The sequence below is a fragment of the Mandrillus leucophaeus genome, unplaced genomic scaffold (assembly GCF_000951045.1).
Source record: "Mandrillus leucophaeus isolate KB7577 unplaced genomic scaffold, Mleu.le_1.0 Scaffold484, whole genome shotgun sequence".
Lineage (NCBI taxonomy): Eukaryota > Metazoa > Chordata > Mammalia > Primates > Cercopithecidae > Mandrillus > Mandrillus leucophaeus.
Genome location: NW_012105187.1, coordinates 354308 through 370811, shown reverse-complemented (window position 1 = coordinate 370811; position 16504 = coordinate 354308). Strand labels below are relative to the sequence as shown.

The window sequence follows — 16504 nt, the reverse complement described above, 5'->3', positions numbered from 1 at the left end:
ACAAATTCACAGATTTTAGTTAGCTTAACCAGGCTCATCATAACTCGTGACACCATGACTCTATGACCTCTTGGCTGGTAACCAGGTGAGATATACCTTCTAAAGACTGAGCTGGAGACATGCAGAAACATCCCCAAAGTTGACTTACCAAAAATGTTCTTCACTCCCTGTTCTTTTACAAGATAATCCACATACTGACCAATTACTGAAAAGTTGATTTCTCTAGAAGACATGGGAAAAATGGGAAAAAATGGCATATTTAGTCTTTTTCAGATTATTATTCAACAAATCCTCAGGTATATAAACTGCTCCCTCTTCCTAATAGTTATTAAAAATCCACTCCATTTGTGAAATTCTTAGCCTGCTGTAAATAATGCCTGGGTTTTTTTCCCCCCTGAATCTGGTGATTTCTCCACTCAGCCAGGTATGCCTCACTTTTATGAGCAAAACACTATTAGTTATCAACACAGGCTTTATACTTACACCTCATCACAAGCAGTATTTAAAAAGTAGTTATGGAACTATCTTTTGCCCAGCGCTCTCTCTTTAAAGCCCATATGGCCAGTGCTTTTGCCCTTTTAGGGGAAGAATGATGGTTGGAGACCTAGTTAAATGAGAACTTAACATTTGCCATTTGATTCCAAGTGCTGGGATTACAGGTAGGAGCCATCATGCCTGGCCTGTCCCTTTTTGTGTTTTCCCACCCTACTCTTAGGTTACTTAGGTCTATCTTCATCACTGGAGGCCATTATCCATGATCAATTATTAGGAAGTCATTACAGAGGATGGAAACATTCATTTCTTAGGCTCACAAGATAGGAAAAGTCAACCTTAATATTATAAGAATTTTAGCACTTACTATTTGGGACAACACATGGAGTCTTAAACTCATCTGTATTTGCTGGTTTTATATTGAACAAGGTTAGCAGTTAGAAAGGAACTTTGTCATCACTTTGCCTCTCAAAGGCGGAATAGCAGCATCAGCATCCAGGGGACTTTATTATACACGCAGAATCCTAAGCCCCACACAGTCCTGCCCAGTTAGAATCTGAATTTTAACAAGATCCCTGGGTGATCTGCATGCACTTGGCAATTTGAGGCACACTAACCTTGTAAGGATCTGATGCTTAAGATTAATGTCTCTTAAAATCATACTGATTTCAAAACCTAGGAACTGACTCACAAATTGTATTAGGCAACCTGTCCTTAATCAAAACGTAGGAGGGGAATGATGGGCAATGAAGAGTGAAATCCAAAGGAAAATGGTGCAGCAAGCCTGGGTTAAATGGTTACACTGTGCCCGTGGTTACCCTGCCAAGAACACAGAGTGCTAGCTGGCTGCCACTGCACTTTTGTCCACAGGACCAGAGAATCCTAATTGAAGTTTGGCCTTATTAACATTCTTTTCACCTTTACCTACTGTAATTCCTTAAACAACAAAAATAAAACAAACAAAATCTGATGCATCTAGGAAACAAAGACATCAAATTGTATATGTCAAAAGGAGTAAGAACAAAAAGAGGAAAGCTAGAGAACAACTGACTCTGAGGTTAAAAGGAAAGCTACTAAATGCAAAGAATGCACAGGCAATCATGCCTATAACAAGCTCAGAGTAAAGATAGCAGGCCTGAGCCTGCCGCTTGGGAAAAAGTGTGTTAATGCAATTATAAAGCCTATAAGGGAAGCGAACTCCCTCATTATGGCACATGCCCCATATCCTAACACTGCTCCCTCCTGGCCTCAGTCTGTACCTGGAACAGCCCAGGTGTTCAGCAAAGGCTAGGCAAAGGAGTGGTGATGTGGGAACTTACAATGATAAAATCACCATGAGCCCTGCCTTTATAAGCTTCTTAGCACCACACTTGCATAATATTTTGAAATTTCATTATTACATTAATTGAGTAAAGAAGATAGTATACGTGATTAAAATAGCAAAATATAATGAAGGTTATGACTTAGGCAAAAATTAATTGTACGGGGGCTCAGAAGAGGGACTGATAAATGACAGCTAGGGAGGCTGGAAAGAAGGCATCAAAGAGCTGAATCTGGATAAATAGGACAAAACCCTATGATCCTTCTTCCCTCCTCCAACACCTTTTTTTTTTTGAGACAAGATTTAACTCTGTCACCCAGGCTGGAGTGCAGTGGTATGACTGTGGCTCACTGCAAGCCTTGACCTCCTGGGCTCAAGTGATTCTCTTGCCTCAGCCTCCCAAGTAGCTGGGACCACAGGTGCAGCTAACTTTAAAATTTTGGGTAGAGATGAGGCCTCACTATGTTGCCCAGACTGGTCTCGAACTCCTGGGGTCAAGCAATCCTCCTGCCTCAGCCTCCCAAAGTGTTGGGATTACAAGTGCGAGCCACCGCGCCCGACCCTTCCAACATTCTTGAGAGGTACTGTTTGCTTGGCCCTATTCTAGTATCATCCTCTTTTAAGGAGTTGGCTGCACACTTAGGCAGGTCTAGGCCAGCATGTGAAACTGGAAGCTCTTTTTTCCTCCATGAACTTCACAGTTTGATGGCCTCATTGGATAGTGCTTCCACCTACACTCACCTCTCTCCTTCAGGCCTTGCTGGGAGACAGGCTATTCAGCTGACAATTTCACTCAGGGTTAGAGGTCTAATGGGTTATGCATTATCTGCCCCTTCAAGAAAGGAGAAAGTCGTTTGCTGCTTCTTATAAAATGCCCCTAACCTACAAGAATGACACTAATGGCAGAATTTTGGGGGCGGCGGCCATCATCCAGAAAATGTTCTTGGACTTAAGTCCTTTTGGAACTACCAGACCTCTTCAGAGAGATCTAGGTTGAAAAGGGGCTAACTCTAAATGTGTTTGACTTTGACATTACATTTTTTAACAAATGAGTATTTGAAAAGCCAGAAAAATCTAACAATGTCAGGGCTGCTGGGTATGGTGGCTCATGCCCATAATCCCAGCACTTTGGGAGGCTGAGATGGGTGGGTCACTTGAGGTCAAGAGTTTGAGACCAGGCTGATCAACGTGGTGAAACCTCGTCTCTACCAAAAATGCAAAAATGAGTCAGGTGTATTGGTGGGCACTTGTAATCTCAGCCTGTAATAGGGATGCTGAGGCAGGACTGCTTGAACCCGGGAGGTGGAGGTTGCAGTAAGCCAAGATGACACCACTGCACTCCAGCCTGGGTGACAGAGTGAGACTCGGTCTCAAAAAACAAAACAAAACAAAAACAAAAACCCCCAGGGCTACACTTCCATACAGTTGGAAATTAGAAAGAGCAGCAGCAGGCCCACTTTAGAGGACTGGATGCCCCCAGGTCCCTCAGGCATTTCAGATCCCTGCCTAACTCTGCAGGTGCAAGTTTGCAGCCTTGGGCTGGGATGCTCAGCAGCTCTAGGCACAAGTGGGGGTGAAATCATCCAGGGCTGCTACCACATTTGTTACACAGGCACCCAAAAGGCAGGGTGAGGGTGAAAATAATTCTCCTTGAGGACTCTGTCCATTTTTGTTTTTTCTTTTGAGACAGGGTCTTGCTCTGTCACCCAGGCTGGAGTACAGTGGCACGATCACGGCTCACTATAGCCTCAATCTCCCAGGCTCAAGTGATCCTCTGGCCTCCCCAGTAGCTAGGACTACAGGTGCGTGACACAACGCCCAGCTAATTTCTGTGTTTTTTATAGAGACAGGGTTTTATCAGGTTGCCCAGGCTGGTCTCGAACTCTTGGGCTCAAGCAATCGGCCCACCTCGGCCTCCCAAAGTGCTGGAATTACAGGTGTGAGCCATCATGCCCAGCCTGTCCCTTCACTTGTTTTCCCACCCTACTCTCATGGTACCTAGGTCTGTTTTCATCACCGGAGGCCATTATCCGTGATCAGTTACCAGGAAGTCATGAGAGAGACTAGAAACAATGAGATTGGATTATTCTTCTGCCCACCCACTGGGCATTTGGAGCTCAGTGCTCACAGAAGTGAGTTGACAGAAGCCAATTCACTTGAATAGGCTGCACTGCATCCTCTCTTCTTTCACAAGCCCCAAGAACACATCTAACAACTGGGCACATCAGGGGAGAGTGACCCAGACCCAAATTCCATGCTTGCTGTAGTCATTTTTATATTTAAACCCAGTTTAATGTCTTAATTCCTGGGGATTCAGATTCTTTGCATTGGGTTTAGATTCATGTCTTGGGGCTTTTTTTTTTTTTTGAGACAGGGTCTTGCTATGTTGTCTAGGCTGGCCTCAAACTCCTGAATTCAAGTAATCCTCCCACTTCAGCCTCCCAAGTAGCTGGGACTATAGATGTGTGCCACTGTGCCCCATTAATTTTATTTAACTTTTTTTTTTTTTAAATTACGGGAGCTATATAGTTTACTTAAGTACATACAATAAAAAAAGAAAACCCACTCAGGATATCTCTGGAGATGATTCCTCTTAGTTTGATATTCTTCTATTCACAAATACACATTACATTATTTTCTTGTATAAATATGGCCATATTAGACAGTTTTATATTTTTCACGCAGCATTCTAATTTTAACATCTTCCCACATTTTTAGATGGTCCATACTATACCGGTTAAACAACATTCTATTTTATGGATGAATATAATTCCTTTTTCTAATTGTCTGTTCTTAGACATTTGGTTTGCCCAAACTATATAAGCAGAAGAAAGTCTTGTTCTTTTTGCCACAAATTGAGGTCCAGAGTGGGTGGACTGTGAAACTGCAGGTAGACTCTACAACTCTTCTCTTAGGGTAAAAGCGTAATAGAATTTTTCTCAAGTGGCTTTTCAGGGAGAAATCACTATTGCTTTTTGTTTCCTCTCCTGGTGCACGAACCACCATGAAAGACTTTCACTTCATCTGGGAAGACAGAATCCACAGGACAGGCTATTTTCATACCTGACATGATGTGGCATGCATATTAGAAAACCTGACTTTCCATTTTCTTTTGCCTTTTATACGTATCTCTCAGCATTCAATCAGATAGGAGTTATACGTACTCTTGGCAAAATAGCCACCTGGTTATTTTAAAATTCTTTCAGCAGGGAGGCAGGCAGGGACTAACCTGCCCACTCTGTTGGAGGTGGAAAATGTTCTGTTCTGGGAGTCTGGGTCCCCGCGTCCCAAACACTGTTAAAAAGACAATAATCTATGCCAGTCTGGCTCTAGCAGGCTAGGCCTTTTCTCACTGGGGTTAACAGGTTTGTTTTTACCAGAGGGTGTTGTGAAGATTCCCAGGGTGATGCCAAGAGCATTTGAGGGAAAAAACACAACTTTTGCTCTTGACATTTTAGATCTGAAATGGACTTTCTGTTCTAATTACTGTGAGCCTGCCCAAAGAAGAAGTGACTTCTTAGAACAAATAAGGAAAGCAAGTCTTGGCTGGTGCGGTGGCTCACGCCTGTAATCCCAGCACCTTGGGAGGCCGAGACGGGCGGATCACTTGAGGTCAGGAGTTTGAGACCAGCCTGGCCAACATGATGAAACCCTGTCTCAACTAAAAACACAAAAATTAGCCAGGCAGGGTGGTGCACGCCTCTAATCCCAGCTACCCAGGAGGCTGAGGCAGGAGAATCGCCTGAGCTTGGGACGGGGAGGTTGCAGTGAGCTGAGATTGTGCCGCTGCACTCCAGCCTGTGAGACTTTGTCTCAAAAAAAAAAAAAAAAAAAAAAAAGGCAAGTCTTTCATTAGACTTGCTAGTGTACAAAAGGGCAAGGGTTGGATAGGTAGAGAAATCCTCCCTTTCTAGCTGTGTGGCGTGGGGCAGCTGGGCTGGCCTTTAGGATCTCAGTTTCTTCAACTGCCAGGACAGAGATACCTATGGCTCCCTCACAGAGCTATTGCCAAGATTAAGTGGGAACATGTAAATGAAATGCCCGCATGATGACTGACATAGCATCAATCAGTGTTCGCTTCCTTCCCTTTTTCTTGACTCTCAGCACTAGTAATTCCCGCAGTATACTCATTCATAAAATAACAAAAGCTACACAACTATGCCACATGCTTAAGATACAAAGATAAATAAGATAGTTTCTCAGTCCTTGTGTACTATCTGGTATTCAATATCTATTGAATAGGGCTAAGCAGCTCAAAGACTGCTGCAAGACACAGGCAAGTAACAAAAAGTTATTGTAATAATTATAAACATAATTTTGATGCAATGAAAAAAGTGCGCTATGGGATCACAGGGGAAGAATATGGACAGGGTGCTATAAAAGGGTCATCTAACTCCTTTTAAGAGAATTGGGAAAGAATTTCTAAGGATGCTTTTGATAGATGAGTAGAAGTGTTCAAGTGGAGCAAGAAAGAAGATGGTGGTAGCAAAAGGCAGAGGAAACAGAATGAGTAAAGGCATGAAGGGCAGAATTGGTATGGTGACAAAGAAATGAAGCAGGAAAGGTAAACTGTGAAGGACTTCCTATGCTATCCCAAGGAGTCTGGGCTTTAATCTTTAGACCAGCTCATCTCAGACTTTAATGTGCTAAAGAATCATCTGCGACACTGTTAAAATGCAGGACGGATCTGTGGTATGATAGGGCCTGAGATTGTGCATTTCTACCAAGTTCCCATGGTGGTGGAGCAACTGGTCCATGGGCCATATGATGGGTAGCAAGGCTCAGACAAAAGAGAGTCAAAAGATCCCTAAAGAGGAGAGTGACATGTGATCAGATTTATTTGCTAGGATAAGCTCACCAAGCTACAGTGTGGACGATGGACTGGAATTACAGGTACTTTCTACATTCTTATTTAATGGTGATTCCCACAATATCTCCAATGACATAACACAAGAGGACTGCAGACTCTTAAGAACTGGAAAGGGTCATAGAGATAATGTGGTTGAACTTTCTTTGGAGAATATGAAAGAGAGCCTTTTTTTTTTGTTTTTTTGAGACAGAGTCTCGCTCTGTTGCCCAGGCTGGAATGCAGTGGTGTGATCTTGGCTCATAGCAACCTCCGCCTCCCAGGTTTAAGCAATTCTCCTGCCTCAGCCTCCTGAGTAGCTGGAACTACAGGTGCGCGCCACCATACCCAGCTAATTTTTGTATTTTTAGTAGAGACAGGGTTTCACCATGTTGGCCAGGATGGTCTCAATCTCTTGACCTTGTGCTCTGCCCGCCTTGGCCTACCAAAGTGCTGGGATCACAGGCGTGAGCCACCGTGCCTGGCCAAGAGAGCTCTTAAAAGGTGACAAGATCTCCCCAGGGTCAGAAGCTACCTGATGGCAAAGCTTGGATCGTTTCACTAAGATCTACTTATCCATGTTCTTTCTGCCAGCTACCCTACTCCAGGACATCAACTTATATGCAGAAAGCTGAATTGTTAGTGAGCATTCATTGGAATTGAGAAGAAATAAAGGATGTAGGGAAATAGTCCTTGTTCAGCCACTCAGAATTATGGAGGATATGTATACCGTACATGCCAGGTTAGGAGAACTCCCACAATGGCAGGTCACCTGGCAGTATTTCCAGGTATTAGATTCCATGTGCCCCTTCCTTCCATCTCGTGTCTTAGAAACATGCCAGAAGTGCAGATTCCCTTGTGGGTAAGTACATTAATGCCTACATGTTCTTGGTGGGTGTTCCAAAACTACTTTGTATCTACAGGAATGTTTGATGAAGCAGGTGGTGGGAGAAAAGGGGAACTAACACGGCTCACATGCCTACTCTGTGCTATACACTGACCTACACTATTTAATTTGTTTCTTAAAGAGCCTACACATAATGCATTCTTTTTTTTGATTTCACACCTCAGGAAAGTAAGGTTCCTAGAAGAAAGACACAGAACTGATGAGAAAATAGTAAAATGGAAGCAGCAGGACCACAGGTTTTTGGGAAACGGAAAAAGATCCAGAAAAACAGTCATTTTAGTTATCTCTAATCATAGGATCTGGCCTTCCAGGAAAACAGCAAAACAAGGAGGAAGAACACACTGACATTCTCCATGGGTCCCTGATGAACAAACAAAACTGTTTTAAGAAGGCACTTCCAGGATAAGAGGGGTCTTATTAAAAGGTTAAAGTAGCATGGACCAGATGCAGTGTTAGGAGATTACAGGCAGGATCTCACTCTGTAACAGGAAGTAAATCCTGCCGATTCATTCAATCACATGTCTTCTGTTTTGATCTGCGAACAAGTGACTGATGCATTGAGAAACAGCTGATGCCAGTCTTTCTTAAAACTTGTGGAAAGGGGAAGTAACAGAAAAAAGTTATTAACCAGCTGAGTAATCTAAATGCCATACCAGCAAGAATCTTATTTAGACCTAGTAAGGATGTGATTTTTCATGGATCTTAGAAGCCAGAAATCTTGGACTCATTGGAGTCTCTAAGGCAGAACTGCAAAATGGCCAGCTTTAAAGGAGAATACTAAAAGACATAAGAAATTTCATCTCCTTTAAAGGGGTAAGATGAAGGTTTATAAATTCAGCAAGACCAAAAAGAAAGTCCCTTGTAAAAGGTGTATTAAATACATCCTTTTGCCTCTGTCTTATGCCATAAAGGCAGTTCAAACTTTTTGACCTAAGTGCATATTGACCCTGTGCTAAGCACTGTTGTATGAATTATCTCATTTAATGCTTATAATTCATTATGTAGGTATGATTATTATACTACACAGAAAGAAAGGAGAAGATTAAGCCAGCATTCTAACTGTTGGGGCAGCCTGACTCTTCTGACGAGTCAAAAACATACAGATCAGGAGGTGGATGAACTCTCTTTTGTCGGGGTGATGTTCAAGGAGGAGTTATACACAGTACATGGCTCCCTAAGTCACAGGGCCTTTTTATTATCTGATTTTTGAGCAGAAGGACTGCCACTGTATTCATCCGGAGGTCAAAATACTTGCTTGGGGTAATGATTAGTCAACAATGAACTGTTGTTACTTCCCTTCCCCCGCTGCCCAACATCTAGTCAATGTTGAAATGAGGCTGTAAACATGAGTAAGGAGTCCATCTTGCAGATAACTTCCCACTTTCCTTAGGGTAGGACATTTTTATCAAGTCTATGAACAGCCTGAAGTGGAATCATGCTGATGTCTAGAGATAGGATCCTGAGAGGGGCTAGATCAGTGTTTGATATCCAATTATGCTAAAATGGGATTTTTATCCAATGCTACTGGTGCTGTTTAGAAAGGCCAGAGCTGTCGTGAAATCCAAGGAGAATTTGCTCTGTGGCTCTACAGACACTGAGAGAAAGGCAAGCTGCCTTTCTGCAAGGTGATATAGTGCTTCTTTGACTTTGGGGTCAGAGATATAATGCCTCCTCAGACTTGGGGATCAGAGAGAGTGCAGAGGGATGACAGACAGAAGCTGCCTTTTGGCAACAGTTCCACAGAGATGCAGGGTCTTAAGTGACTGTTGTTACAAAGAACTTTTCTCCTTTTTGGTTGAATGAGAACTGATCCCCTCAAGGCCCCAAATGATAGTTACCCATTCTCAGTCATTGGCGTGATGGTTGCAGCCACAAGACCCTGAAGTTTCTTCTTTGGGAAGGCCATTGAGCTGCTGGTAGGTCTGGAAAACATACAATGTAATTTCTCTCTTTCTTCAAGGAATGTCAATGATAAAACTCCCAGGCAAAGTTCATTTCTAGTTTAGAACTGTAAAATGTGCTTACAAGTACACAAACACACAGAGCAAGTACAAGATGGTAAAATTTTAGAGCTTAATTCTATTGAGGAGGAAACTTTAAGACAGGAGAGGGTAGACCTGAGAAAATACTATGTGGACAGCCTCCCATTTTATCTACACAGATGATGGAAGCAATCTAAATCCTCAAAGGATAGAGGTAAACAGGAGCAGACCCAAGAAAGAGCTTGAACCTAACTCAGGTAAGTAAAACATACAGTGAATTATAGTCATGCCTCAGTATACACAGAAAATTGGTTCCAGGACCCCCATGTATACCAAAATCCATGCCTACTCAAGTCACGCAGTCAGCCCCAGCCTGGCATATGAGAATTCTGCATCCTGCAAATACTGATTTTCTATCTGCATTTGGTTGAAAAAAATCTGTGTAAATGGACCTGCACACTTCAAACCCATGTAATTCAAGGGTCAACTGTACTATTACTTAAACTGAAATATGGTCATAAAAGGGGACATTTTCTCTTTCCACTGTCTTCATTCTTAGAATCTCACCTAAAACAAACCTGACTGTCTTAAGGTTTCATCTTGATTTACATAACTACCTTCAGATTTACCTAACTTTTCATATCCTAATTTTGCCCAGTTTTGTCCAGTTTTCCTAGTTCTAGTTAACCATGTAGACTGCATATTCACACCTTCCTCTTCCCCACTAGAGCAGGCTCCCAGGACAGGGATGTTTCATTTGCCTTTGCTCTCTGCAGTGAGCCCTCTGCTTGACACCAGGTGTTCAAGAGAGAAGAATATGTGGGTGACTGAACGAGGTGTTCAGACTGTGGCTGGACGATGGCTTCCGCAGACGGGGAGCTCACTGCTGAATCAACCTCACACCACTCATTTGGGGCCAAAGGATCTCTCACCATCTGGCAGAGAGTGTACCTGCCCATAATCAGTGTAAAAGACTCTGGATGGGCCACAAGAAGCAACAGAGCAGACTGGTTAACAGCCTGGGTTCCATAGGCAGACCACCTGGTTCAACTCACAGCTCTGACATTTGCTAGTTATAGAAGCATTATTGTTTTCTGAGCCATAAGACATAAAAAGCCACAAATGCAATTCCAAATCACAAATTTAATGTCTAACAATTGAAAATGAAAATAAAATATAATCAGATAGTATTTGATGACAATTCTACAAAAGATAGTGGCCTTGTAGCAAATAAAGAGATGTCTATAGGTGACCAACAAGAAGGGTTATGCTATAGTTCTGACATTACTGGCACATTCAAAAACTCAATGCCCACTATACTTAAATCTAATCCACACAATGTAGTACTTAGTTATGAGCTATCTTATTTTGTTTGCTCTTCTAATTGTTCATCTTATCTTCCCAAATAGGAGAACAAACTTCTGAAGTACAGCGACCATACCTTCTATTTTTCTTCCCCAAGTCTTGGCTCAGGTAAGCCCTTGAGTAACACTGACTACTTTCAGTAGAAAGACAACATGATACTTTCCTTGCAAACAGACATGTTCCCAGCAATAGTTGCTGTTGCTCCTAAAATTAAGTCCTGCATGTAGCTTTGCTCTGTATTTCCTAGTTCAAACATGAGACTAAAATCAGATTGGAAGTTCAGAAAGATAAATCCAATAACCTGGCCCATGGGAAAACACAAGATAAGAAATCGTAAGATGTGGCTCTAATCACTCTTTGAGCTTCATGTGACCACCCTCGGTCCAAAAGCATGCCACTTAGCCTCTGAGCCTTAAGGCCCATAACCTAGGCCATCTCCCCGCCGGGAGGGATGTTTAAGCATCAAAGAAGATTGATGCTATGCCTGCTGTCTATCTTCACCTAACACTCCTACAAGCATCTCGACTTAACATGCCAAAAGGGAACCTGCCATCTCCTTTGTTCCTTACTGTAGAGGGGTGAGAGGGCCAGCTCTGGAGTCAGACCTCATGGATCTGCATCCTGGCTCTACCACTTACCAGGTAGGTGACCTTGAGCCCATTAAGTAACCTCTTTCTGCTTCAGTTTCCCCTTCTGTAAATGAGGATAATACTAATTATATTTCATAGGGTTGAGAGAATTAAATGAACTAATTCATGTAAAGTAATTAACAACAATGCTAGACACATAGTGAGTACATGTTCAGTGCCCTCCATGAAGTCTTGCCTGATGTGTATAGGACAGTAGGAAATACTATCATGCCCTTACCAGCATCATCTTCCCCGTTATCTTTGCTCTGCTGGTGCCTCCTTTCCAACCCTCACTACTCTTGTCTATTTAGGGACTAAGTCATTTCAATTCTGTTATCTTCTTCCTCTGCTATTCCTCCTTTCCTCCTCATGACTTTATAATTTGCCTCTTTGTTACCTCTTATCTAGACAAATAGGCAAAACCACGGGGCCCAAGAAGGTTCAAGTGATAAGAGTCCTGAGAGCTTGAGTCAGCATTAAACATCTCCTAAATCCAACACTACTAGGCTGTTCGGGCTAAATAAAACTCCATAGTCTTGTGCTTTTGCCTGCATTTATTTCACACTAAGGACAGTAACACTGATGTTCTTAGATTCATGAGAAGCTCAAATTGGCAGTTTTATGTGTGTCTTTGATGGAAAGAAATAAAACTAATTACCACAAATGTAGTTTGATTAGTTCAAAAATTCAAAACACAGGGTCCGTGGGAGTGTAGGATAGGGGTTAGGAATCACTGTCCTAATCCCTCTTCTCTTCAATCCACACCAGCTGTCAGGTTAATCTTCCACTAAAACCAGCATTCCTGGTCTTGTCTTTGTCCTGTTTAGAAAATGCTAGTAGGCTAAAGACCCAGCTCCCTGGGGTCTGGGTCTCTGTTCAAATCTTCATGCCTGCACTGCACTTGCCCAGCGTTCTGTTTGCTGTTCCTCCTACCTACCTTTCACTGTCTGTCTGCTTGCCTTTGTTCCTCACTTCAATCTTTTCAGTCTGACCAGCTTTTAAAGCTCACTTTATCCATTCCAGCAGTTATAACTTAAAAACAAAAACAAACAAAACCAAACCAAAACAAAAAACCTCATTTTAAACGCCAGGGGACTCCCTGGTACCCGAGCCGAAAATAATTTCTTAAACCTCAGAATTCCCCCAAACGCTGGCTTTTCATTAAAAACCTTACATCAGAGTTATTAAGCAGGGTGGTTTCGGGTCCTCTCCTAGACTGTCTGCCATCTGGGGGCAATGACAGCTTCGAAAATTTCTTTGCACAGAGCAAATACACTGAACAAGTAAAAGTTTGCTGCCTTTGCAAACTGTGAAATGCCTACAAGAAGAAATGGGATAAAAACAACTTTGGCCGGTGTGAGGGCTCACTCCTGTAATCCCAGCAATTTGGGAGGCCGGGGCAGGCAGACCACCTGAGGTCAGGAGTTCGAGACCAGCCTGGCCAACATGGCCAAACCCCGTCTCCACTAAAAATACAAAATTAGCTGGGCGTGGTGGTGCGCGCCTGTAGTCCCAGTTACTCAGGAGGCTGAGGCAGGAAAATGGCATGAACCCGGGAGGTGGCGGTTGCAGTGAGCCGAGATCGCGCCACTGCACTCCAGCCTGGGCGACAAGAGTGAGACTCCGTCTTTAAACAACAAAAGCAAAAACCAAAAAAAAAGTCTTTACCAGAGAATGGTATTTTTAAGATTCAAGTTTTTAATAAACTTGGGAACGTTATACTTTGAAGCATAACAGAGAATTACCAATATTTTTAAGATTCAAGTTTTAGATAAACTTGGGAATGTTATGCTTTGAAGTTTTCAGAGCTAGTAGCTAAAGAGAATGGTTCAAATGTTCTCCAGCCTAAGGCTTAACGTGAATTTAGAATATTATTATTGAAACATTGGGAGGGGGTATTACTCTTGAAATCTTATACCTCCATCCACATATAAGAACACTTAGTGCAAAGAATTAAAGCTGCCTAAGTCAAATTATTTTTCAAATGGCAAAGTTGTTTTTTCAAGAGACAGAAAGTGGGGGTAGAATATACCTCCCGGCAGAGAATATCTTAAGCGACAGCTACTCAGAGAAGAGGAAATACAAATAGGGATTTTTTTTAAAAGCAGAAAACCATTAATTTCTCCAAAAGTGAAGGGGGGATGTATCAGATTTAACTTTAAGCTCCCTTCCGCTCAATTGCTAACTCTATTTTTGAGGAAAGGACCTTCGGATACCCGGCAGATATGCTGTCTGCAAACAATCCGGTGGAGTGGGTCCTTCTGCCCTGGTCTATCCCGACACTTCTCGCATTCACACCTTTCCCAGCTCTGTTTCCTAGCGTATCTGCCTTCCCCCTTTCCTCCGAGTCCGTCACCGTCTCACCCACCCGCGAGTCAGGCCCCGGCGCCCCTCCACCGGAACGCCCAGGTTGTCTGGCCGTCTGCGTCCGTCGGTCCTCGCCCGCGCAGTCGCGGGCCGCGCCCCCCCCCCACCAGGCCTCGGCTCCGTCCGTGCCGCCGCTCCGCCCCGCAGGAGCCGCCGCGCTTTATATCCGCTGCAGCCCGTCCCGGGCCCACGTGCCGCCACGCCGGGGAGCCTGGGGGTTGTAGTTCTGCGCCGCCGCCCGCGAGGCGCGCCCGGAACCGCCGGCCCCGAAGCCCCGAAACCCCGAAACGTTTTGCACACCTGAAGTCTGCTCTTCCCCGGTGTCACCTGAACAACGTAGGCTGAAGTGACTCCGGCGCAGCTCCCCGGCTCTCCGAGGATCGCGAGCATCCGAACTGGCAGCCGGGTGCCCGAGAGCACGCCGCTCACCCGCGCCACGCTGAGTGCAAACCTCTCCCTGCCTCGTCTGCAGGCCAGTCCTTCCCGCGTGCGGACACCTCCTGGGCTCCGCTGCGTCTTAATTTTCCTTCTTTTGCGCAGGGCTCTGCAATCCCCGTTATCTCGTGGTTCTGCGTTGTGAGGTTTGGGCTGCTGTTTCCGAGGCGTGCGGAGACACCCCAACTGCCCATCGGCGTTCAGCTCTCTTCCGGCTGACGCCGCTGCACCAGCCCTGCAGACTCTCGTGTTAAGGATTGATGAGCGAATTTTAAAGTGAATTATCTACTCATACAGGAGCTTTTCTGGCTTCTTTTGGAGAATATTTGAAAGAGTTTTGAAAGGGAAAAGTATTTTTAACCCAACCGCCTCTACTTTCAGGAATATCAGGAGTCTGTTACTCTAGGATCATGTACTGTGTTAATAAATCAGGAACAGAGCCAGAGACAAGTCCTCAGTCTTCTCTTGCTGATGTGATTCCACCTCAATTTTCCGTAAAAGGAGATGGCTGATGCTTATTATTACATTTAGAGAAACTAAACTGTTAAAAGGGCTTTCCAGTTTGCAAAATGCTTTTAAATGTATTCTAATAGTTCTTGCATGGCACAGAGCACCAGAGATAATAGCTAATAAGTACTGTGTTCAGTGCTTACTCAGCCTGCACCATTCTAGCCGTTTTAAAATTTAATTCCTAAAATGACCTCATTGGTGGGTCCTGTTTTATAAATGTATATGTTACAGATGAGCAAGGATCATTCCATGTTACAGATCAGAAACAGGTTTAAAGAGTTGAGGTAATTTGCCAAAGGCCATAGAGCTGATTAAGCTGTGGTTTGATTTCAAGTAGTCCAGAAGCTTGTGCTTTTAACACTATGTTATCCTGCAGGAAAAAATTAAATAAATACAAAAAGGAAAGAAAAAGAAAAACCCTTAGATACATGAAGCAAGTTCTTCTAAGGCTACAGCATGGTTTTTTTATTTTTTGTAATGTTAACAAGTCTTATACCATATCCTAATGATACAATGAAAGTTTTTTTTGTTTGTTTTTGGAAAGTCACACTTTAATAAGTGCAAAATCAAGTGTGTCAGTACCCAAAAGGTATAGGTCATTAGGCTTAACATTGTCAACCAACAAATCAATATTCTAAATGCATGAACAAACTGCTTTTTTGTATAAATATGGTAGTGCAAGGTAATTCCTTATAATAATTTGTTAGTGTTTGCCAAGAAGTAGATGCTAAGATGGGATTAGATGTGTGAGAGACTTATTGGGGGAGGGAGTTGGAGCAGACAGGAACATCCTGCAGACGGATGTAGGGCTGACATCCGTGAACGAAAGATGGAAGAAAGGAGCATGGAGTAGGGAGAATCTCACTGCATTCTTAGAGTATCCACTCTGTGCCTTTATGAAACTCAGAGCCTATACTGTGAAGTGTCGGGGAGACATCGTTCTTTTAAAATATGGTAAATGCAGTGGTACAGAGATATTACAGGAACACTGAGCTCTAATCTGGGCTGAAAGGGGTGGGGTGTGTGTGTGTGTGTGTGTGTGTGTGTGTGTGTGTGTGATGTGATGAGGCAGGAGGGTGTTCCAGAAACGTCTTACTGGGGAAGGTCACAGCCAAGGTAAATATCAGACAATGAGTAGGGCTTAGAAGAGAGGCATCAAAAGGCTCAGTGCTGAGCTGCAGGCCTCTAACCCTCTTCTGATAAGTGGCAGGCTCTGTGAGATTTCTTCTATTATTATATAGTATTATTTAATCATCATTACTTTTCGTGCTTTTATTTCTTGCCCCCAACTCCACTGCAAGGTGTTCGAGGCAGGCATCATGTCCTGTTCCTTGTTTTTCCCACAGTGTAGGACATAGTGTCTATCCATGTGCAGGCCAAGAGGGTGAGATTTGGAAATATTACTACCATCAACTCTCCTTTATTTAAAACAAATGTATGTCAGGTTTTGCATCAACTTTTGTTTGCTACAATTCAAATTTGAAATCCACTAGTGCAGGGGAAAGTGTTTGGGAGATACAGTGCAATGAAATTCATCAGAACAGTCATTTGTTCTATCCTTGGAGCTGGAGGTGATGCCCCCATCACAGGCTCCTGAACTGACTGTGGGTGAGGGGTGGGACCCAGAAAGTTTCCCCTTATCTTCTGGTA

At 43.4% G+C, this 16504-nt stretch overlaps 1 protein-coding gene across 1 annotated transcript in view; it reads right to left on the bottom strand.

Moving 5' to 3' along the window:
- NPL (N-acetylneuraminate pyruvate lyase (dihydrodipicolinate synthase)) overlaps positions 1-14038 on the bottom strand; it is a 38975-nt gene extending 24937 nt beyond the window's left edge. Inside the window, exons 1-3 of the mRNA XM_011995327.1 lie at positions 13911-14038; positions 9405-9488; positions 149-222 (exon numbers count right to left, since the gene is read on the bottom strand). Of these exons, the coding sequence (XP_011850717.1) occupies positions 149-222; positions 9405-9472 (142 nt within the window). The 5' untranslated portion in view covers positions 9473-9488; positions 13911-14038. The remainder of the gene's footprint in view (positions 1-148; positions 223-9404; positions 9489-13910) is intronic.
- Positions 14039-16504: the final 2466 nt, after the last annotated feature.